General features: G+C 42.3%; 1 protein-coding gene across 5 annotated transcripts in view; it reads right to left on the bottom strand.

Moving 5' to 3' along the window:
• Positions 1-1,103: 1,103 nt before the first annotated feature.
• tsc1b (TSC complex subunit 1b) overlaps positions 1,104-24,913 on the bottom strand; it is a 39,627-nt gene continuing 15,817 nt past the window's right edge. Inside the window, exons 9-23 of one of the 5 annotated variants that reach the window (XM_048613769.1) lie at positions 23,351-23,463; positions 23,147-23,264; positions 20,461-20,567; positions 19,007-19,151; positions 18,310-18,414; positions 14,680-15,286; positions 13,942-13,989; positions 12,045-12,088; positions 9,807-9,973; positions 8,214-8,396; positions 7,107-7,217; positions 6,422-6,544; positions 4,966-5,159; positions 4,232-4,390; positions 1,104-2,434 (exon numbers count right to left, since the gene is read on the bottom strand). In XM_048613769.1, coding sequence (XP_048469726.1) covers positions 1,969-2,434; positions 4,232-4,390; positions 4,966-5,159; positions 6,422-6,544; positions 7,107-7,217; positions 8,214-8,396; positions 9,807-9,973; positions 12,045-12,088; positions 13,942-13,989; positions 14,680-15,286; positions 18,310-18,414; positions 19,007-19,151; positions 20,461-20,567; positions 23,147-23,264; positions 23,351-23,463 — 2,690 coding nt within the window. In that variant the 3' untranslated portion in view covers positions 1,104-1,968. Of the gene's footprint in view, positions 2,435-4,231; positions 4,428-4,965; positions 5,160-6,421; positions 6,545-7,106; positions 7,218-8,213; positions 8,397-9,806; positions 9,974-12,044; positions 12,089-13,941; positions 13,990-14,679; positions 15,287-18,309; positions 18,415-19,006; positions 19,152-20,460; positions 20,568-23,146; positions 23,265-23,350; positions 23,464-24,913 lie in introns of those variants that run through there. The other 4 variants (XM_020515742.2, XM_048613770.1, XM_020515743.2 and 1 more) reach the window with 4 other exon arrangements.

The raw sequence follows: 24,913 nt of genomic DNA on the forward strand, positions 1-24,913 counted from the left end.
ATGCAACTTGCAGGTGGTATTGTTCCCATGTACCTACTATCCTTGTCCTTCAAGATGGTAAAGGCTTGAAGGTGCTGTTTAAGGAGCCTCGATAAATACCTGCACTAATCTTGTAGATGTTACACACTGATGCTACTGTACCAGGAGTGAAATGTAGTGCCAATCAAGCGGGCTGCTTGTGCCAAAGTGTTGTTGGAGTTGCACTCTTCAAGACAAATGGGGAATTTTCCATCTCACTTCTGACTTGTACCTTGGAGTTGAACAGGCTTTGGGGAAACAAGCTGCTCCTCCAATTAAATTACACATCTGTACAATAATAATGTATTGTTTTTATATGTATTGACATAATTTTTATCATAGTACTGATAATTCTAGCAGGGGGTTTGCTTTCCCAGAATTCCTAGCCTCTGACATAGCTTTGTAACCACAATATTTATATGGCTAGTCTAGTGTTTCTGGTCAATGGTAATCCTCAGGATGTTGATGGTGTGGACTCAGTGATCATAATGCCGGTGAATGTCGAGGGGCGAAGGTTGGATTCTCTCATTAGACAGGATCATTGTCCAGAAATTGTATGGCACAAATATTACTTGCACTCATCAGACCAAACTTTGACATTATCCTAGAATTCCTGAACTTGGATATGGACTGCTTCAGTGTCTGTAGAGAAGCATTTAAACTATGTGGTAATCTTCTTTGTTTAGTAATCCATTCCTGGGACCCCATTATCAGTTGAGAATAATACTTGCTTCAATGTCTTAAAATTTTTGAAACAGAAAGTAAATTAAACTATGTTCTAGTGAAATTAGCCGTTTGATCTAACTTGTTTATCTTCACAAAAAACGATGCACAATTATAGTCAGATGTACACTTATCAGCTCATATTTGAGACCTCCAAGGATGGAATGTGACAACTATTCCATTTTCAAGCACAGCTCCCTTGATACAAGGCCTCACCCTGTTGCCTACGATTTTGGATCACTGTGCTCAGATTCCAGATCAGGCGAGTGTAGGCTCAACCTTAGAAGGACATTTACACTGTGTATGAGAACTTAGATACAATGACCAGGAGAGGTAAATAAATTAAAACCAATAGACAGTTGCAAGTGTGGAGGGTAGCCCTTTATTAAATCACTGCGCAATATTCATCATCAACTCAACTTTGAACCCCCACCCCCCCCAAAAAAAATACTGAGTCTGAGCAGGCAGACAAACCCTCCCCTTTCCACTGACCACCCCACCCTCTGAAAGACAGACAAATTTGGCAAGAGAACACTGAACACCACCTCCTCACTTCAAATGGTGAGTCAGGGTCTCTCGCTCAAATCCATGAGCAGTTCTGCCCCCAGTCTCTGGCTTGATTTCCACTGGCGAGTATCTTCAAGAGATTAAATCATCACAGCTTGGGAAGCAATGACTGGAAATGTCAGGGTAAAAGTAAGGAGGTTTGAAATCACGGCACTGTTTCATTATTTAAAGTCCTGATACAAAGATCCTGTGGGGAAGTTGGTCCAGCCTATATTTTTCCTTTTGAACACCGCAAGAGAATTCATCAGTTTGTACGATGAACGTCTTTAAGGTCACACCTCCAGCCCAACTGAAGAGGAGCAGTCCGATTGGGTCAGCAGCAAGCATTTGAAGGGGAGGGAGTATAAAAGATTCCAATCAGATGTTCCGTCATACCTGGGTGGCCATCATCTACAGACATACCATACGTACAACATAATGTAGTGCAAAACATGAAAGACAACTTATTTGTTCACAGTTACACAGGGATTTGATGTCAAGTTTTTTTTGCATTTTTTTTTCCTCTTGGGATATATAAACATTCCACTGAAGGGATCAAATGACCCTTAACTGGATTGTACCTTGTTATAAACTTATGACATGCTTACAAAGCAAAGCAGGCATTAACTGCTCAGAATAATACTGACTACTTTTCTTTAATTCCCCACCCATTCCCCCCCATTAATTCTGGTCATGATGCGTTCCGTCATAGTCCATTATGCTGAGCTGCCTGACGCTTTCTGGACTGGACACCTGCAGTTTCATGGGTCCGAGAGAGTCTCCCAGCTCCACACTGTACTCTGTTTTGAGGGAGTCAAAGAGGCTGTCCATCTTGGGCCGCTCGTTGTCACACTGGCTCTCGCTCTTGTTCCTGAACAGCTCGCGGGCACGCATCCCAAGGAGACTCTTGGAGCTGGGGTAGGACCCGACTGTGACTGGCGTGGTGGGCTGCTCCAGGAGGTTGGGGCTCAGGGCTCTTTGACCTCGCCCCCCTTGCTCAGCAACCATCAAGGCAGGCTGTAGCTTTCTTTCGGGAGACCGGTCAGTCGAGGTGCTGGGGCCCACAGGGGGCTTCGCTTGGTGACTAGTGCTCTCTGTATCTGGACTCTCAGCAAGAGAGTCAGAAATGGCACCAATGTTTTCAGACCTATTTTGTAAAAAAAAACAGAAAAGGGGATTAGGACAGCAAAATGTTTTAGTTAGTTCTCTGCAAGCTTGATATGGATTTTGTTACAACTCAGATTTTGTGGCATAAATTTTACAGGGTCAGAAGTCACCCGACACCAGGTTAGGGTCCAACGGGTTTATTTGAAATCACAAGCTTTCAAAGCACTGCTCTGAAATGACTTCACCTGACGAAGGAGCAGTGCTCTGAAAGCTTGGGATTTCAAATAAGTCTGTCGGATGATAACCTGTGTCATGCGACTTCTGACTTTGTCCACACCAGTCCAACACTGCAGAGGCACACTTCAGGTCTATACCTGGGTTTGTGATTTGTAAGACAATCTTCTCAACTCACTTTATACAGTCCTATCAGGAGAACTGTCTATTCTTTTTCCCTTTATATCAAATTTTCATTTAAAATGCATACTTTATTTACATAGCACTTACAACATGGATAAATGTGGCATTGCACAGTCATATTGGACTCGAAATGTTTACTGTTTGTCTCCACATGGTGTCAGTCTTGCTGGGTTTTTCCAGCAGTTTGGGTTTCTTATTTAACAAAGATGTTAAGGCTGAGATTGCATATGGGACCATATTTGTATGAGGAGTAATAGGAATACTTATTATCCCATGAGATAGTCTTTGCGGTGTCTAGTATATTTATAATTTAGACTTTGGACTGACTAATTTGCACATCAAATACATGTTTACTTTAACACACATCAGAATCCATGTAAAATACAAACTACAACATTGGAATCTTGTTGGGAATTTCTTCATTTGGGGATCATGCTACAAATTTTAGTTTGTTACAATCCCTGCCATAACATCTTGGCTACTATTTATCCTTCAAAGGTATTCAAAGGATTTACAAGGATATTGCCAGGGTTGGTGGGTTTGAGCTATAGGGAGAAGCTGAATAGACTGGGGTTATTTTCCCTGGAGTGTCGGAGGCTGAGGGGTGACCTTCACAGAGTATCATAGAATCCCTACAGTGTGGAAATAGGCCCTTCGGCCCAACAAGTCCACACCAAACCTCGGAGCATCCCACCCAGACCCATCCCCCTATAACCCACTTAATCTACACCTCCCTGAACACTACGGGCAATTTAGCATGGCCAATCCACCTAGCCTGCACATCTTTGGACTGTGGGAGGAAACCGGAGCACCCGGAGGAAACGGGGAGACACGGGGAGAATGTGCAAACTCCACACAAGACAGTCGCCCGAGGCTGGAATCGAACCCAGGTCCCTGGCGCTGTGAGGCAGCAGTGCTAACCACTGTGCCGACCTTATAAAGGTTCATAAAATCATGAGGGGATTGATAGGGTAAATAGACAAAGTGTTTTCCCCAGGGTAGGAGAGTTCAAAACTAGAGGGCATAGGTTTAAGGTGAGAGGGGAAAGATTTAAAAGGGACATAAGGGGCAACTTTTTCATGCAGAGGGTGGTGTGTGTATGGTACAACTGCTAGAGGAAGTGGTGGAGGCTAGTACAATTACAGAATTTGAGAGGCATCTGGATGGGTACATGAATAGGAAGGGTTTAGAGGGATATGGGACAAATGCCGGCAAATGGGACTAGATTTATTTAGGATATCTGGTCGGCATGGACAAGTTGGACTGTGCTGTATATCTCTATGACTCTACATAGAATCCTTACAGCTGTCAATCTGAACCATATTAGGACTCCAGGATGTGGTGTAAAAGAACAGCATGTCAACTCGGTGTATCACCCAAGAGTCACCCCAATTTAGTTTAAACGACAAAAATATCTCACATGTCCTCTATAGGCCGAGGTGTTCTTTCTGCTCCCGCTGGCTTCTCTGGAGGTCCTGCCTGTTCCAACTTGCTGTAAAGTTCCAGGATTTCACATTGTAGAGTTTGCGTTATCCGTTTCTGGGCTTCATAGCGGCTTTCTGCTGCCTGCAGCTCTCCACTGGGAAAAAAACAGACTCAGGGACATTCAGTTACAGCTGAATGCCACCCAGTTCTCAAAAACTACAGCCTAACCACATGGATATTTCAGTTCTTCTACAACAGTAATGCTGAGGAAACAGTCAATCTGTTCTTTAAACAATAGGCATCATAGAATCCCTGCAGTGTGGAAGCAGGCCATTTAGCCCATCAAAGCCATACCGATCTTCTGTACAGCATCCTACCCATACCCACTCCCTGACCCTATCCCTGTAACCCTGCATTTCCCATGGCTAATCCAATTAGCCTACACATCCCTGAACACTATGAGCAATTTAGCATGGCCAATCCACCTAAACTGTACACCTGTGGATTGTGGGAGGAAACCGGAGCACCCGGGGGAAACCCATGCAGACACAGGGAGAATGTGCAAACTCCACACAGACGGTCGCCTGAAGGTGATATCGAGCCTGGGTCCCTGGTGCTGTGAGGCAGAAGCGCTAACCACGGAGCTTCCATGCTGCCCAAAAGGATGGCCAAAAGGTTAAATGCACCAAGCCCCTTGCCCACCCCATGCCAAACACTCACCCACCATACCTGGCCATGTTTTTGACATTTTCCAGATATTTCTTTTGCTCAAGAAAAAGGTGCTCTTTCTTTGTCAGCTGGTTTTCAAGCTCCGTTATGCGGCGCTGCGATGCCTCCAATCTCTGGTTTTGCTGCTGAATGCGGTGCTTCATCTTCTCCCTCTCTCGGACTAAAGAAATCTGCAGCATCTCCGCCTCTGCTGCCTGAACAAATTGATGAGGGCAGATAATGCACTTAAATACAGGGACCTTCTATACCCATCAGCAGAACTTCCCCATGTTATGTTCATGCTGACTGACAATTGAGTCAGAGCGAGATACAAGTTGGTGCATGACCTTTTTTTTGTGTGCCCACTTGAACAGACTGCTCAACATCTCAGCTGAGGGACTACCCCACAGTAAAAAACATTTATAATGGAATCAGCCTATGTAAACTTATCATGCTGTAATTATACCCTCCTACCAGTGGAAGCAGGGCAGCACTGTTGAGAACATGTAGTCACAGAATGACTATACAATAAAGGCTTGATCCACTAAATACGTATTCAGGAACACAGAAAGCGATGTTCATGGAGCTAGACAAAGGGAGGAGGGCTCAAGTGCAACATAGCACTGGTAATGTGTCCAATCAAGTGGCATAACTATGTTGCTAAAACAAGATAACGATTATAAATAAAAACTGAATTAAATCTACTGTGTCTTAGTCTGATGTCACACTACACCAGGTTATAGTCCAAAAGGTTTATTTGAAACTTATTACTTGACTTCACCAGACGAAGGGGCAGTGCTTCAAAAGCTTGCGATTTCAAATAAACCTGTTGGACTATAACCTGGTGTCGTGTGACTTCTGACCTTGTCCACCCCAGTCCAACACCGGCACCTCCATATTGTGTCTTCGTCCATTTAATAATTTGCATTTATATAGCTTCTTAAACGTGGTAAAAGAAGTCCCAAGGCACTTCGCAGGAACACAAGACAAAATTCAACACCACGGCGTATGCTCAGGCAGGTCAAAGAGGTATGGTTTAAGGAGCGACTCTGGAGGAGCAGACAGGGTGGACCTAGACAACTGAAGGGATTTCCACCAACGAGTGGGGCAGGAGATCAGGATGTACAAGAGACCAAAATCAGAGCAGTGCAGAGTTCAGAGTTGATAGGCTAGAAATGGTGAAAAAAATAGGGCAGAACAACGTATGGAGGGATTTGAACACCAAGATGAAGATTTCAAAAATCAATTAAGGATTTTTCACAGTTTAATATGCTTCACTTAGTCTAGAAACTCATTTTCAACTTTACAGGGGATTGAATTGTAAAATGGTAGGGTAAGATCACTATAAATTTTAAGTACTATTCTTACAGATTTGACTAGTATTCCCAATGATTTTTCAGTTTCAAATAGAATTCCTGAACATGAATGATCAATGGCTTAAACACACAAACTTTCAATGCTTTGCGATTATCTTTACCTTGGCAGAGCCCATCTGAGAGTGCAGTAACTTCTCCATATGTAGCTCATTCACTTCACTTAGGAGCAGTAGCTGCTTGTTCAACCATTCCATTTGCTGCTGTACAGACTGTGTGCTAGTGAACTAGGAATAATTCAATAAAACAATCAGCCTTTGACTGGCACACTTAGGGCCCTAAAGAATGACAACAGACACTGGAGAGTAATCTTTTAAATTTCCCCTGGGATCCCTGCTAGCAAAGAACTGTGCAACATGCATCACATAGCACTGAACCAACAGTATAGAGGAAGATTTACTTTGTATCTAGCCCCATACTGTAACTGTCCTAGGAGTGTTTGATGGGGACAGTGTAAAGGAAATTTTACTTTCAGTTTTAAAAGAATAAAGGCAGTTTTAACTTCAGTTTAAAAGAGTAGAGAGAGCTCTACTCGGTATTCAACCCTGTGCTGGATGTATGGCCATTGAGAAACCGAGCAGATACCCACAATTTTGACGGTTATTAGCATGGGCTACTTGCGTGGAATGACATAAAGCGCTGGGTGTGTAACAATTTGCATAGATTTAAATGTGCAAAGTGAGATGAGAGAGGAATCTTCAACTATAAACCACACTCTGAAGAAGTGGTGCCAACTGCATGTGAATATAGGCTAGTTCAGAGCGTTAAGCAGATGGTCATTTCCCTCACCTTCTCAGTCATCTGGTTCAGCAGATATGCAGTGTTACAGGCTTTGTTATTGGCCTTCTGTAGCTCCAGCTTCAATTCCCCAATCATCTTCTGACAATCCTGTAGTTTATTCTAAAAGGAAAAATGGTACAATACTCAGAGTTTGGTGGAAATTAGACAAACAAAGAAAGAATCCACAAAGGCCATTAAGCCCATCATTCCTGGTCCTGGCACAAACTTGGTTAAAACATGTCGTCAAGAAACAAGAGACCCCGGGTTCAGCAGTGATCTATTTAATTTAGTAATATCAGACTAATCTGTGAGTTAAGCAATATAAGTGGGAGCAGAATCTATCACAAAGCACTATTACAAAAGATTGAGAGAGGGTATCAGATAATTACATAAAACAGACAAAATTTGCAGGTAGTAGTCAAAAGACGGAAATGGGACTAGCTGAGTAGTTTTTAAGAGAGCTGGTGCAGACATGATGGGCTGAATGGGATTCTTCTGCATTGTAACGTTGTAGAATTTGATGTATATTGCACCCAACCATGAACTCTGTCACATCTATTATTGTCTCTAATGTGTAAGCGTTATCAGAATTTACACCTCTATGATACGGATACCCTCCAGAGGCATCTGGACAAAAACATTCTCTCTCTCTTCAGCAAGCACTTTCACTGCAGGAATTGCAGTAGCTCATCGCTATCTTCAAGGCCAATTAGGAATGAGCGTTTGTAATATAAAACTGGGAAGTAAAATCTCATAGGAGTACATGAACTCTGTAAATACAGCGTCAATGGAATTTCATTGGTTTGTAAACTTTCAGACTAATTAGGTGGATGGTATGCAAAATGTAAGAGTATTTTACAGCATGGAAAGAGGCCCTTTGGCCCATCTTGTTTGTGCTGGTCATCAAACGTTCATCTGTTCTAATCCCATTTTCCTGCAGCCTTGCATGCTATGGCAATGAACCACAGGTCAGAGCTTCAGCTCCGGTTCTTACCAAATGTAACAGAAGATAAAGGTGCCTCAAACGTCCAGTTTAACCTCCACCTCCCCGCACAAGCCAGCTTCTTTAAATTCGCCCAATGGGAAAATAGCTTCTGCCAATGAGCTGTGCTGTACCTGCAACTCCTGACAGCTGGCACGATAGTCACCTCGCTCCTTCTGTAACTCAGCGATCTGGCTGTTGAGATGCTTGACAATAGATTCCTTCTCTTCTCGCAGCAGCCGATACTGGTTCTGCTCAATGAACAAACTGTGCTTGAGAGATCCAATGTCCAATTCCTGGAGTTTCAGCTGGTCCTTCTGCACACAGAATTGACCACAAGAGGGACAGAGGCTTAGGTTGTTCACAGCAGTGAAAGATAAACTTCATTTTGTCCTCAATCAATGAGGGAAGCTGTAACCTCAAATCTTCTGTCCACATACCCCATATAAAATAAAGCTCTGAAAAGCTTCTGAACTTGCTGCTATTCATTTCCTCCAACAATGAGGTGCCAAAGGCCCATATTTCATAGATCATAGAGTGCCTACAGCATGGAAGCAGGCCACTTAGCCCATCAAGTCCACACTGACCCTCTAAAGTGCATCCCCTCTGAAACCCACCCCGCTACCCTAGCTCTATAACCCTGCATTTTTCATGGCTAATACACTTAGCCTGAATATCCCAGGATGGCCAGTCCACCTAATCTGCACATCTTTGGAATGTGGTGGAAAACCGGAGTAGCTGGAGGAAACCCACGAAGACACGAGGGGGGGAATGTGCAAACTCGACACAGACAATTGCCCAAGCGTGGAATTGAACCCAGGTCCCTGATGCTACAAGGCAGCAGTGCTAACCACTGAGCCACCGCACCGCCCCCAGTGGGAAATTGGAACCCTAATATAGTCAGGCTGCTAAGACAAGGGAGGGGCAAAAAAAAAATCACATGTAGCCAATGTGCACACAACAAGATCCCACAAACAAATCGAAGAAATAACTAGATGAGCTATCTTCGTCACAATGACCAGGTCATCAGGAGGGCACCTTCTTCTTTCAATAACCCCAAGGGATCTCTTGTATCCACTTCAACACTCATTGATTTAACATTTAGAAACAGAGGAAACCCTCCCAATCATACAAACTAACTGGGAGTAGACCATTCAGCCCCTCAAGCCTGTTGCACCATCCAATAAGATCATAGCTGATCTCACTACACTGCATTCTCTCTCACTCCGATAACCCTTCACCTGCTTGCTTAACAAGAATCTATCCAGCTCTGCTAAAAAAAAATTCAAGGGCTCTGCTTCTACCACATTTCAGGAAGAGTTTTCCAAGGACTCACAAGCCTCCGAGAAAAAGAAGCTCTCCTGCATCTCTGTCTTAAAAAGTCCCAGAGTTCGAGATTCTCCCATAAGAGGAAACATCCATTTCACAGGTATCCTGTCAACATCCCTTAGGATTATGCATGTTTCAGTCAAGTTGCCTCTTCCTTTTCTAAACTCGAGTGGATGCAAGCCTAGGTGTCCAGCCTTTCCTCATAAAACATACGCTTATTCAATCCCAGAGAAAGATGAATAAGAGGGCAAAGGAAAAACAGAAGAGAGTTGTGAGGGTTTCTTTTTAACAGACACCTTATAAACATTGTCACAAATGAAACTGTTGGAACCTACAGTGAGCCTTTCCATGGATGTCCAACAAGGTAATGCATTATAATTCTATTCTTAAAGCCTCACCATAGCTAAATTTTGTTCCTCCAGTGCAGTTGCTTTGAGAATTTTACGCAGCAGACGCCTATTCCGAACAGCATGTTGCTCTCTCTTGTAGCGTTCGTATAGTAGCTGGTTGTGCAATAAAATTAGTTGATTCCTAAGCCTTTGTAGCTCATCCATGGGGACAGAACCTGAGATCAATTGAACAGTGTTAGAAATTGCTTTAAAAAAAACCCGTCTTGTTTTGCTGCATTATGAAAGTAACAACTTGCCCTGACCTCAAAAAACTGCCAAAAGACCCAGCCATTCCCTGTGCATCAGCTACAAACAACCTGCATTTAAATAGCACTCCATCGCACTTCACAATTTATCAGACGCAATCTGACACAGGGCAATTTCACAGGAGGAGAGAGGAGGGGAAAGAGAATTTCACCATAGGCACATTCACAAATGTTGAGGCAGTGCAGAATCAGTGTGAGAGACCAAAATGTGGAAATATGCTTTGTGCTAAAGCTCTTGATTTATGAGGGGTGTGACCACATCCTGGAACCACGGAGCTCACTGTGGATCACCTTGGTGTCCAGCAGCTCCCATATGCTGCAGCTGTAACACATCATTCAACCTGCCATCTGCATCATACTTTAAGTTATTAGTCACTCTAGTACCCATGCACTTAACACTTGTAATTATTTTTAGTGCACAGAATCAATCTTCTGCCTAACAAGCAATTTGCAAGAGAAATAAAGACTAGAGACCTCAACACAAACTGAAGATCCTTATTTTTACTTAAAAAAAAACTGTGAATACTCAACAATCCTACTCTCTGATCAGTTTCTGTGTTTTGGTAAAAACAAGCAAACATCTTTCCTTTTCCTCCAAACCCATTCAGATACTCAATTCCAGTACACTATTACAAGTCACACTCGTGCTAAGTCATACTAAGTCAGCTACCTACATATGTACCCAACACAAAGAATCTCTCTGGCTCAGTTAATAAGGATCCAGTTTATGCTGGTTCTCAAATAGGTTACTCCACCAACAGAACTCTTGAAAAGAAACCTGCTCAAAACCTACAACTAGAAAGTCTAAATTCCAAGTTTCATTTTTGTGCCAACTAGAAGCTAAATTAGGTTTACAAAAATTAAATATTTATACACATTCTTGCCCAAAATATGCACACACTCAGTCTGAGGCGGAACTGAATTTGTTAGCTGACTTTATGTGGATTTCTAATCAAACATTCCTGGTCTAGAAACTGCACAAACAAAACTTTTATATGGAACAGGAAAGGGAATTTAAATGCATTATATACATGTATGGAACATGCACACATAAAACATTGGACACTCAAGTGACTTAAAAATAAACAATTTTACCACTTCAGTTTGACACAGAAGCTACTGATGTATGTAATTTTAAGGAAAATTTGACAATTTTAAATGAATATTAGTTCAGTAATCTAACTGCTGTGAATGGAGATATTTACTCATTTAGCAATGCCTCATTTGCAATCATGGAATCCCAACAGTGTGGAAGCAGGACATTTGGCCCATCGAGTCTACACCGACCCTCCGAAGAGCATTCTACCCAGTTCCACCCCCTACCTTATCCCTGTTACCCTGCATTTACCATGGCTAATCCAACTAACCTACACATCCCTGGACACTAGGCAATTTAGCATGGCCATTCCACCTAATTTGCACATCTTTGGACTGTGGGAGGAAACTGGAGCAACTGGACGAAACCCACACAGCCACAGGGAAAATGTGCAAACTCCACATAGACAGTTGCCTGAGGCTGGAATTGAACCTGGGTCCCTGGCTCTGTGAGGCAGCAGTGCTAACCACTGAGCGACCGTGCCACCCCATTCCTCTCTGATATTTTAGACTCTCCCAGTGACTGCCCAGCAATCGTCTAAAGTTCCACCACTGTAACAGCACCCAGGAAACTGCTGCTCAGAGTCCATTGCATCACTTAAGCGACTTATGGGAAAAGTGCACACTACATAAGTGCAGGAAATATGCTCAAAATTGGCCAATACTGCCTCACAGTTGTTTTAAAGCATTTAGAAGCATAGGGCGGTGAGAGAGGAAAATCTAGCACTTAAACATTGCATCTATGTCACATTGCAACGAGTCTGCTTTTTAGACCTGTCATGTTTAAACCTTTGCTCATAGCAGTGGCTGCATCCTTTGTAGCAGTTTCACTCATCAGTTAAGCATTGCAACCCAGAGAGCAGTCACGATAATATTTGCAACATACCTCCAAAGTGAGTCCAATCTGCAGATTTGCTGGGCAAAGGCAATCTAAAATTAGTGCACGAAAACAAACAGAGTGAGTAACTGATTCAGATCAAGAACAGGTAACCATATGATCAACCAGAACTACCTTCCACTTTTGAAAACTTGCTAGATACACAACAGTTAGCAAAATTCAATTGGTTATGGACCCAAAAGGGGAAAAAAGTCAATGTGAAATGTGCCATTGGGCTACATGTCAACAATGTAAGGTTATAGCGTTGGTGAATAACAGTGTAGGGAATCTCACCAGTCTCCTTTCCCCTTCCTTTAACCACTCATAGGTTTCCTTCCTGCAGCTTGTGCTGGTAAATGAGCAGACGGATATCAGTGTGAAAATAGGATTTGGTTTGATATGGAATGCCCAGATAAGCCTGTTGACACTCTACATGAAGACTCACATGTGAAGAATGGTCAGCTGAGAAAAACAGTAAGAGGGAGTACATTCTGCTGGTGATCAGTGGGTGGGAATTAGTAACAAAAGGAGGAGAAAGGCTGCGAAAAATATGTTGAGTCACTACTACTGATTTTGAAGGGACAATGGACATGCTAGCTAGACTCAGACTCAGTCTCATTTTGGACTAGAGATGGTTATGGGTGAAACTCATCTCTGGTGCTGGGACACATATCCAAGGTGCGCACAAGGTACAGTACCAATGGAGTTCTGATGATAAAAAAAAGTGAGGATAAAAATAGTTCACCAACATTTTTAACCACTACAACAACAACAAAGAAAAATTCTTTAATTGATACAGCACATTCAAGTGTATAATGTCAATTCATGTTGGTTCTGCGTTTTACAGAGATTAAAGAGAAACAATGACAAAGAGACATTTCGTCAATGTTATCTACAGATCCCAGGGTTGAGTGAGGCTTTGGATTTCGGTTAGACTCTATGCTGCCCTGAACAGATGCCAGTGCTGGAAAACAGCATAATGTGACCAAAGTGGCAGGTATTTCCTCAGGCCAGGTAGTGAAAGCCAAGAAGCGAAGTAAAACATTTTCTCCTTGAGGATTATGCATTAATAAACCTGCCCTGACTTCAGAAGAGGCACTTGCTACAACTGAGTGGCATGCTCATTGGCCTAAAAGACCATCTATTATTCAGATTCAGTCATGGAAAACTAATACCGCAAACACCGATTGCGAGATTGGGCAAGAGAAGAGCTTAACAGTAAGGCTGAGAGACATGGAATATTTTTTAATATTAGTATACATAAAAACTTACTAAATTAGGAAACATCATTTGAGTTAATATAACAGTAATCTTTAGTAACAAAGCCTGGTTTGGGGATTTGAGTGGTTGGGGAATCCCATTATTTGGATACTGACTTTGACATGCCAAGTTTGAAAGCTACCGCTGTCCCAATATTAAAACAGAAAGGTCATTCTAGTGTGGGAGGGGTACTGTAACAGTGCTTAGAAAGAAGAAGAAAAATAATCAGCTGCCTGCTTCCACTAATAAACACCCTTCAGTGACATAACGTGTGGATGTGATACGTTCCCAGTCAGTCAAATAGGCTTGTGTAGATTCCTCAGTGCGGTCAATGCACGAAGGTTTCATCACACAATCTGCAATCATCTCACCCAGTCAACAGATTCTATTCACCATTCCCATCTCAATGCTTGTACAACCACAAAACAAAAATATGAAGAGAACAGTTTATAATGTCTCCTACCATGCTGTAGATTCTACACAAGGACAGAAAGATTCAAGATTCACCCAACACATTGTGGCTTCCCATTAAATCAAATAAATTATCCACAGCAATCACAGAGTTAGAAACATTTAGTGGATTCAGTTAATTATTGGAATTTAAGTAAAGGTTATTATTTAACATGACAGCAAATTCCACACTTACCTGACCGTTTTTCTTTGACTTTGGGGCTCATGCTGCACGGGACAAACTCTAAAACAAACATGGGGGACGCACTTCCATCAGTTAGTTTTCCCATCCGAATTGTTCAGTAACAGAAAATATCTTTTGGTGGCAAGTTGTACCAGCCGCCCAACAGCAAAAAACAGTGCCTGACATGTAAAAAGATGGCCATAGGTGCAGCCAAGCCAACACTAACTCATCAACACCAGTTGACAAGGACATCGGGTGTGGACTGACAGTATTCTGTACCTTTTGCTAAAAAGCAAATGCTGAAGTGCAGTGAAAATAAACATTCTGCTTTACAATTTCCAAAAAAAAACCTGTGCTTAATACTCTTGAATGATGTTAACTGGAATTTCATCAGGAGAGAAAGAAAAGTCTCTGAGGACAATTGAGGACGCTTGGCTTTATTTGCAATGCAGAATTTGTATACTGCTGCATTTAAAATAAAAATGTTTTGAAACTTCATAAAGACCTGCATTTTTAAAGTTTTAAATTCTCATTTCCTTGGAACAAGACACAGCTGCTGGTTGAGGGATAAATAAAAGCCAGAGGAGAACGAGAGGGAACTTCACAGCTCTTCATCGAAAGAGTACTGTGAGATCTTGCCTCCAACCAAGGATCTAGGTTTAATGATTCATTGGGAAAGATGACACACATGACAGTATGGCACTCAATCAGTAACTACAACGGTACTCCCACTGTTCCCTCCCATCTTACCTGCTAAGCTCCTTCACGTGTGCATCTCCCCCATGCTGAATTAGCTTATCCAGCACATCGAGGGGCGAGATTGGTGCAGGTGACTGCGACATTGGGTCCTCCGAGTGCTCAGCTGCTACCTTTTGCAGCTCAGAGGTCTTCTGTTTGATGAAGAGACTGGCGGTCTTGGGCAAGGCCAAATCGAAGAGGTGTTCGTACGGGAGGGGATGACCACTACCAAGTGGAGGATGCCTCAGTGCCTGGACTTTTAACAGAGGGCCAGGTGTAAAAGCATCCGATGATGTCGACCCTGTTTTGAGCATCTCCTGTTTGACTGGGCTTCCAGAGCAATTCTCACTTGGCTTCTCAATGGGCATGAACCCCTGTTTGATAGGACATTGTTCTCGTCTGTGATGGTCTGACGCTTTGCAAGTTGAAGATGGGGCTTGCTGGGGCTCAGGGCACAGTCCCTGCTCAGTGGCTGAAGAGTAAGATTCCTGCTCACGTTTCGTTTGAGGGCCAGTGAGTGTTTCAGTCCTGTGTTGAAATGGCGAGTCGAATCCTCCTCGAGTAACCAGGGACTGGAGATCCATGGGTGTAATTTCAGAAAGTTCATCAGCAATAGCAGCTGCCAAAATAAAAATACAGGTCTCATTATCAGTAAAACTCCCAGCACAGGCCTAACTGTATCAATCCTCCTCAGTTATTTGTACAGAGAAATGATCTGTTCTGCTTTAGGTCAAGTGAAGCAAACCAAATTGCATCAAAAATCATCCTTAACACAGTACAATGACCCTAACAGTTCACAGAACTATTACACAAAAGTTGACACCGTGCCACATAAAGGTGAAATTGGGAAAGGTAACCAAAATTCCAAGAGGTGAGCTTTTCACGAGCATCTTGGATATAGAGAGTTGGAAAGGTTTAGGGGGAGAATATCAGTAACTGAAGGTGTGGCTCCTATTGGTGGGCTGAAGGGAAATGCTAATAATGAAATCGTGGCCAGGTATCAAATTCTCAATGTCACTGAACCTGCTCAGCCTCCCCATGGAGGGTGAGACGTCAATTGAGAGGAAGCAACTTTATCTTACTGAACATTACAAAGAGACCAAATGAAATGGAACACCTCTGAAATTTTAGTTTTGTTTTGTGAAGTCAGTGAATGAACCCTTATTTGCTCATCAGCAGAAACCAGGTTATTTTTTCTTTTCATCAAATAAGTCACAACTTAGTTATTTTGTTGATATGTGTCAGAAGTTAACTCCTGTTACTGCCTTCACCCATTAGCTGGAACTAGAAACAGACTTGAATTGAGAATATTATAGCTTTGGAACAAGTTATTTGGCCCATTTGTGCTGGGGATGGTTCTTTTTCCTCTGCGAGTCATCTGGAGAATTCAGACTCTCCTGCTGTTTCTTTTGTTCAAAAAACAAATTCTCTTCACTCTCCTGACTTGTGGAGGAGAATTCCATATTCTAAATTGCCTGTGTAAAGAACGTGTTTCTAACTTCTAATCACTGTGCTCAAACATTAGACCCATCAGATATTGTAATTTTTAATAGCAACAGCAAAAAGAACAAACTTGCATTTTTTCAAAGAAATTGTTCATAGTATGTGAGAGTCAGTGGCTACGCCAGCATTTATTGCCCTATCCATAATTGCCCAGACAGCAATTAAGATCTTTCTTGTAAGCGTGCAGTCCAGTCACACATAGGCCAGACCGGGTTGGGACAGCAGATTTCTTTCCCTAGAAGACATTAGTGAGGCCAGACGGGTTTTTGTGAAAATCCAGTGGTAACATGGTTATTGTTAGGACAGCTCTTCTTTTTTCAGATTTTGTATTAAATTCAAATTTCATTACTTGCCATGATGGGATTTGAACCATGTCTCCCTGGGTTACTCACCCAGTGACATCACTACAACTGCACCACCTCCCACTAACACTTTTCATGGCCTTGGGATATCCTCAAACACTGTCAGACATTAGTCTACTGATCAAATGTGGTTACTTGTTGCTGGCAGAGAAATACAAGATTGCTCAAAGCAAAACAAAAATGGCAAATCTGTTTTTGCTAATTGAGGATTTTTGGCCAAGACTCATGGCGAACTCAAGTGGCTGTTTTCCAGCCATTGGGACGGGACTCTTGTATCTAACTGAGCAAGTAATTCTCACCCAAAAGATAGAAAGTGCTTGAGAAACTCAACCAGTCCGTACAGAAACGTACGAATTAGGCCTTGAATTCAGAGCTTTGAATCTGCTCCACTATTCAATATAATCATGATTGATCTGATTAAAACCTCAAATTTGCATCCCCATCCATCCTTAATAATCCTTCACACACTGTCCTAACAATAACTTTGTTTCTTACATATAATTGATAACATCGAGTCCAATATATTTTTACCAGATTTTGAAGTCGTCATATTGGACTCAAAATGTTAACTCTGTTTTGCTCTCCACAGATTTGCCAGGTCTGCTGAGTTTCTCCAGCCGAAATTTTTATTTCGGGTCTTCAGCATCTGTGGCAATTTGTTCTTATTTAAAATCACCCAAAAGGTGCTGTTTCCAACAAGGCAGCCTGTATTTTATGCTTGAATTGTGGAGTGATACCTGAACGCTCAGGTTTGAGGGATAGGACGTAGATGGCAATTACCATAACTAAAACATAAACTTATACAAGGATAAAAACAGAAGTTGCTGGAAAACCTCAGCAGGTCTGGCAGCATCTGTGAAGAAAAAAAATCAGAGTTAATGTTTCAGATCCAGTGATCCTTCCTCAGAACCATTAACTGAAACGTTAACTCTGATTTTTTTCTTCACAGATGCTGCCAGACTTGCTGAGCTTTTTCAGCAACTTCTGTTTTTATTCCCGATTTACAGCATCCGCAGGTCTTTCAGTTTTTATACGAGGCCAACCTCTCTTTTAAAAAAAAGGCCATTATTTCCAGTTTCTAAACATAAAACCCTTTTTCTTCCTTCTGGTACCCTCACCACGTCCAAATCAAGATCACTGTTGCTCTCCCAGAATTTTAAGAGCACAGTTATTAACTTCCCCAACTCTGAAACTCCACAAGATGTCAAAATGCCAGCTTATCACTGCATCTTCTATTAAGAATTTGTACCTTTTCTAATTGGGCGTGTGTTCTGCACTCAGGATATTGCCACCTAGATCTCAAAGTTTAAAAATAAATTTTAAATTGAGAGTGAAACTCAAGTCTACAGAGAGAACAGTTACAGAACTAGTGTAACAATAACACAGAAACAAAAACAGAAATTGCCAGAAAAGCTCAGCAGGTCTGGCAGCATCTGTGAAGAAAATAATCAGAGTTAACATTTCGGGTCCGGTGACCCTTCCTCAGAACTGCTGGACTCCTGGTGAAGAATCCATCAGCATTAACTATCTAGGGTCTTGGAAATTTGCTTGCCATTACAGAATGTAAAATCTACACGGTTAACTTTATAAGGACATCGCAAGACTCTTCACAGAGATGCTTGGTACCTGCACCCTCAGGCAGGAACGGACAGCCAGTTTGGAAATAATGAGGGGGGGGAATGGGAAAAGAGGGATGGGAAATCCTTCATTATCTCTGCATTCAATAGAATTAAACACCCTTCTTTGTCATATACAGCATTTGATGTGAGGAATGTACCTTCTTCATTCTCCTTTTCTGTTCCATCCGGCTGTAGATTCAACCCCTTTATAACCTCCGGTAGCTCTTTTAAAGATACAGTTTTGATACTCTCATTCTCTAAACCTGAATACAAAGGCCACAGGAAAAGAGAAGAGATTTGCTGGCGGTAACATTGAAACAACATGCTTTCAATACGCAAAATACAAAATTGCTCGTGCAACAAGAAAGTCAATAATTCTGGTCCATGAAGATCTAATGGTACAGTACCTACAAGACAATATTACACGGATTGGTGATCTGATAAATACCCTGAAATTAAAGGGTTTGATAAGGTAAACCCAAAGAAGATGCTTGTAACTGTCTGATAAGACTCGGGACTATAAGTGTAAGATAGTCAATAATAAATCCAATACAGAATTCAGCAGAAACTTCTTTATTTATTCAGTGATACCTCTTACAATACTGAGTGGTTGAGACAAATGACATGGATGCATTTTTAAGGCGAAAACTAGATGATAGGAGGGGGAACAAAAGTTAGTTATATGGTGACAGAGTGAAATGAAGGAAATAAATGTGGAGCATAGACACCAGCATAGACTAGATGGGCCAAATGGCTTATTGTATGAATGTATGAAATTAATTTCTAGAAGCAAGCTTTTAACAACCCTTCCCCAATATATCTAGTTAATCCATTTTTCTACATGTTGGAACGTACTTTGAGGAGGGGCAGAGCACCTCAATCGACTCAGAATATGGACAAAGCAGGCATTCCACTCACCACCTGGGCTGTCAGCGGCTCCTTTATCACTAGTCACATGCCGCTGTTTGATTAATGGCTTTCCACTCTCCAGTTTACCATCCTATAACAGCAATAAAAATAAGACAGGATAGTGGTACACCACTGAGCCATTAAAAGAAGCAACCTTATAGATAATAGGAATGCAAGGGTTCAATTAAGAACACCAGAGTCGTCTGCAATGGCAGGCATTTTTGCTGTAATTAATGCTTGCAACAGGAGCTGAAAGCTCCAAACCAAAGGAACCCTGAACACGTCAAGTTAAAGAATCAGATTACATTGGAAGGAAAACAGGACAGAATATGAAAGACACACTGGAAAGAAACAGCGCAGGACTTTATGATTTTCTTGGAAAGTGACAACAATAATAAAAAGGCAGCATTTACTGTCCTCCAGAAATTGCCCTGAATAATAGTGAACTACATAATTGGGATTGGAGTTGGATGTATACCAGAGCAAGTACAAGAGCAACACTCTCTCCCAAAAAAGAAAGATAGTGACCCAATTGGATATTTAAGTGCATCAGATAGTAATTTTTGTTATCCTGTATACAGATTCCAAATTTAACTAAATTCAGTTTCACAGCTGTCAGAATTTGAACTTGCAATTTCTCAGTTGCTAGTCCAGAAGCTGACTGATAGGCCAGTGGAATATTGCTTAGGCTGGGGGCCACAAACACTTTCCTGGGGCACAGAAGGGGAGGGGGTGGGGCAGGTGAGGTACAGAAAGAAGGACAGTCTGCAAAAGTCTACCAATGCCGGACAGCAGCGACTACTGGTAGCCTGGTGACAGCTGGGGGCAGAATACAGTTACCATACAAAATTCAGAGTGGGCTTGCTCACCTCAAAAGATGACGATACATGGAGCAGGGAGAGCAGTGGAAGGATTATTAGCTCAAAATGAAACGTTTGGGAATCTCTGGATTCTGAGCAAAGCTCCTTAACATTAGGCTGGAGAGCAACCACAGCACCCATATCAATAAAACCAGCTATAAAAATGACTGAGCTTGTTCAGAAGGGCTTCCCTCACAGCCACTGTAAAAAGCAAGTGAAACCAATGGTCAATGCTGATTCCCACACCCGCCCTTGTTAATAACTAAAGCTACAAACACTGAAATGGGAGAAATGACAGTGACATATCAGAGAGGGAGGGGAAGAGAGGGAGAAGAGGGAATGGTTAAGACCGGAAAAGATAAGAAAGGGAAGATAAAAATGACAGAGAGAAAAAAAAAGCAGGCAGGCACACAAAACCTGCAATTAAAACACCTTCAAAATGTTGTGGACTTGTTTTGAGAACAGTATCTATTAGTGATGACTGATACTACTCAGTTGTAAATTTACGTTGGTAAACACCATCCGCCCAGTGAAATTTACCTTTCTTGGCAGTGCTGTTGAAAATGAACTGTGCATGAGTTCATCTGCAGGACATGGAGGGGGAGGGGAGAGAGTGGGTGCTTCAGTAGATGATCCTTTTCCACCAACTGTAAAAAGGGAACCAGAATTAACAAACTACCCGTTCATACCCTTAATCTCCCCAACAACTAATGATCTGTGTTCAAACCCTCCCCAACTTATAGAAATTAATTGCTGCTGATCAGAGGTTCATTGTGAATAACGTTCTCACACTGAAACATCAAATCTTCTTTTGCTGATTGATCTCGTGTATTCAAAGTATTGCATATGTTTATATCTCATTTTTTATATTTGCAATTTCTTCAATCACCTGTCGACACAACAGGTAAACCAAGGAGGTTGCCCCAAGAAGCTTGGTCAGAGCGAGTAACCTCCCAGTGATCACAGCCAAAGGTTGCTTCTGATACAAGGATATATAAAGCATACAGCATGATGTTAAAAACATTGAGGCACTACCGACAGTATTCAACATCCATCTAGATACCTTGCACCTAGATTTACCTTACTGCACTGTACTGTCACCATACATAGTGTAATGGTTATCTTAAGTTAATGTATTTGAACATGGTGCTTTCTTCACCCTCCACCACCTTTTTCTGTCTCCTATCTTCAAGCCAATTTAGTATCCAATTGGCTAGCTCCCCTGGATCCCATGTGATCTAACCTTACTAACCAGTCTACCATGCGGAACCTTGTCCAACACTTTGCTAAAGTCCATATAGACAACTTCTACTACTCTGCATTCATCAATCTTCTTTGTCACCTCTTCAAGAAACTCAATCAAGTTAGTTAGACACAATTTCCTATGCACAAAGCCGGACTGACTATCTGTAATTAATCCTTGCCTTTTCAAATGCACGTAAATCCTGTCCCTCAGAATTCCCTCCAACAACTTACCAACCATTAACATCAGGCTCATGGTCCAAAATTCTGTGGCTTTTCTACATCCTTTCTGAAATAATGGCACCACATTAGCCAACCTCCAGTCTTTCAGCACCTCACTTGTGGCTATCAATGATACAAATATCTTAGCAAGGGGCCCAGCAACCTCTTCCTTAGCTTCCCACAAAGTTCTGTGAAACACTTGATCAGGTCCCAGGGATTGATATACCTTTATGTATTTTAAGACCTCCAGCACCTCCTCTTCTGTAATATGAACTCATTTCAAGATATCACTATTTATTTCTCCAAGTTCCCTAGCTTCCACTTCCTTGACCACAGTAAATACTGACGCAAAATATTAAGTTTAGTATCTCACACATCTGCTGTGATTCCACACATACATGGCCGAATTGATCTTTAGGGGCCCCATTCTGTCCCTTGTTACTCTTTTGCCCTTAATGCACTTAGAGTCTCTTTGGATTCTCCTTAGCCCTACTTGGTCTGCAACCAGTGATGTGCCACAAGGGTTGTTGCTGTGTCCACTGCTTTTCATTATTTACATAAATGATTTGAATGTGAATATAAGAAGTATGGTTAGTAAGTTTGCAGATGACACCAAAGTAGGTGGTTTAGTCGACAGCGAAGATTATTATCTCAAAGTACATGGGATCTTGATCAGATGGGCCACTGGGCTGAGGACAGGCAGATGGAGTTTAACTTAGATAAATGACAGATATTTCATTTTGGTAAGGCAAACCAGAGCAGGGCTTACAAAGACACCCAGAAGTGCAGGTGCATAATTCCTTAAAAGGGGAGTCGCAGGTAGACAGGGCTGTGGAGGCAGTGTTTGGCACATTTGCCTTCATTGATCAGAACACTGAGTGTGGAGTTGGAATGTCATGTTGCACCTGTACAGGACATTGGTGAGGCCACTTTTAGAATACTGTGTACAATTCTGGTCGCCCTTCTATAGGAAGGACGTTGTTAAACTTGAGAGGGTGCAGAAAAGATTTACAAGGATGTTGCCTGGACTGAAGGGTTTGAGTTATAGGGAGAGGCTGAATAGGCTGGGGATTTTTTTCTCTGGAGCTGAGGGGTGACGGTATAGAGGTTTACAAAATTATGAAGGGCCTAGATAGGGTGAATAGTCAAGGTCTTTCCCCCAAGGCAGGGGAGTCCAAAACTAGAGGGAATAGGTTTAAAGTGAGAGGGGAAAGATTTAAAGTGGACCTAAGGGGCAACTTTTTTCACACAGAGGGTGGTGTGTGTACGGAAAGAGCTGCCAAAGGAAGTGGTGGAGGCTGTTGCAATTACAACATTTAAAAGGTATTTGGATGGGTACATGAATAGGAAGGATTTAGAGGGATATGGGCCAAATGCTGGTATTTGGGATTAGGTCGGATTGGAATGTCTGGACAAGTTGGGCTGAAGGGTCTGTTTCCATGCTGTACGACTATCTCCAATTGCGCTTTTCACAACACCAGTGACACTCTCTAATTGTAATATATACAAGTTTTCAATATGACCCAAACAGTGGAGAAGAATAATTTGTAACTTGTGTAGGATGTTATTTTCAAAGCAGACACAGTTTGAAGGAATGCACAGCTGCATTTCACTGAAAAGCTTGCGACAATGCCAACTGTGCAGAAGTCAAATGGAACAGTGCACCTGAGGGTTTTCCTAGCATAGGTTACATAAGCACAACTCAGGTGGGTGAGCAACACTCCTTATAGCTGTAGCAGGCGGTGGGCTGGGGTATACGCACCCGGTGTACTGTGAACTCTGTGTAGGCAGGAGGCACTTTCAAATGGGCTGGGAGAAAGTCCTCTTGAGGATGGAGGTGTAGACAGGCCACACGCTGAAGATGGACTCCACAGTGTGTCCTACAATGAAGACAGAAATTCAAAAATACTGGACACCAAAAATCATTTGAGTTGGATCTTTCTTGCTTAGCAGGGACTTGGCTTACCTGGATCCCATCTGCAGGGAGGCGTTGCAAGGTTGGTGGTGTCTTGTAACGAGGCTGGGACCCTGGGAGATTGGAGAAGGGGACCCGGGGCGTGTACGTTGATGACGCACTACCTGAAATTCAATAAAAAAGTGAAAGTGTCAACTCACTAAAACCTCTTCGCAAAGATATTAAACCAGTTAAAAACTGCAATAAAATATCCCCCACAAGCAAAATTTCTCCTTTTACTTTCCTCCCTCTGGTCACAGGCTTTTGAAGTCAATGTAAAATACTTACTGAAATCTTATTTCTTACCACCAATGTCTACACTGTGAGCTGATCAGACAGTTTAATGTGATAATTTCTATCTAATGTCTGGTTTTTCTTTAACTTAGTAACTGTTTCTGTTTCCGATTTCCAGCACCCGTAGTTTTTTCGATTTTCTGAACTGCTGTTGCTCTGCCTCTCCCAATCTGAATCCATGCTTGGTCAATTGAATTCATTCATTGAAACAATACGAAGAATATTGAGCAATGTTTTCCCACATTTTATATGTTTAATCTGGGTATTCATTTACCAACTATGGGCAGCACGGTGGCTCAGTGGTTAGCCTGCTGCCTCCCAGCACCAGGAACCCAGGTTCAATTCCACCTTCGGGCAACTATCTGTGTGGAGTTTGCACATTCAACATACACAACATCCACTGAGATTACCTTCATCACCTCCTCGAAAAATTCACTGAAGTTAGGAAGGCATGACCTGGCCTGCACAAAGCCATGTTGACTGTCCCTAATTAGGCAAGTAAATTCTATCCCTAAGAATTCTCTCCAATAGCTTCTCAACTACCGATATAAGACTCATTGGTCTACAGTTTCCAGGATTATCTTTATTTCCCTTCTTGAACAGAGGAATAACTTTGGCTAGTTGCCAGTCCTCCAGGACCTCTCCAGTGGCTAGCAAGGATACAAAGATCTTGGTCGAGGCCCCAGCAATCGCCTGTCTTGCATCTCTCAACAACCTGGAGTAGATACTATAAAACCCAAGGGACTTATCCACCTTAATGCTCTTCAAGAGATCAACACCACTTCTTTCTTGAAAATGTCCTAGCATATGAACATGATCCATAGAAATCTCACTATCCTCCATATCCTTTTCCTGAGGGAATACTGTTGCAAAGTACTCATTTAGGATCTTACCCACATTCACTGCCTCCAAGGACAAGTTCCCACCTTTATCGAGTGGTCCTACCTCCTCCTAGTTATCCTCTTGTTTTTAATGTATCTATTGAATGCCTTGGGATTCTCTCTAACCCTACATGCCAAGGTCATTTCATGGCTCCTTCTTGCTCCCCTAATTCCCTGCTTGAGTACTTTCCTGCTTTCCGTATATTCTCACGGGCCCTGTTGATCGCACTTCAGTTCCACGCTCCTGATCTACGGGCACCTAGTACCGAGACGGATGGGAGGGGCGGAGGCAAGTCGGAGGACCTTCTCATGGGTCTGCTTCTGGATCTGGTCAAAGTAGCCATTAATGTGTCCAGGCAGCAGGGCGTGGAAGGGACAGTACTTTGTGACTGCATGCCTT

The sequence above is a fragment of the Rhincodon typus genome, chromosome 28, assembly GCF_021869965.1.
Source record: "Rhincodon typus isolate 14 chromosome 28, sRhiTyp1.1, whole genome shotgun sequence".
Classification (NCBI taxonomy): domain Eukaryota; kingdom Metazoa; phylum Chordata; class Chondrichthyes; order Orectolobiformes; family Rhincodontidae; genus Rhincodon; species Rhincodon typus.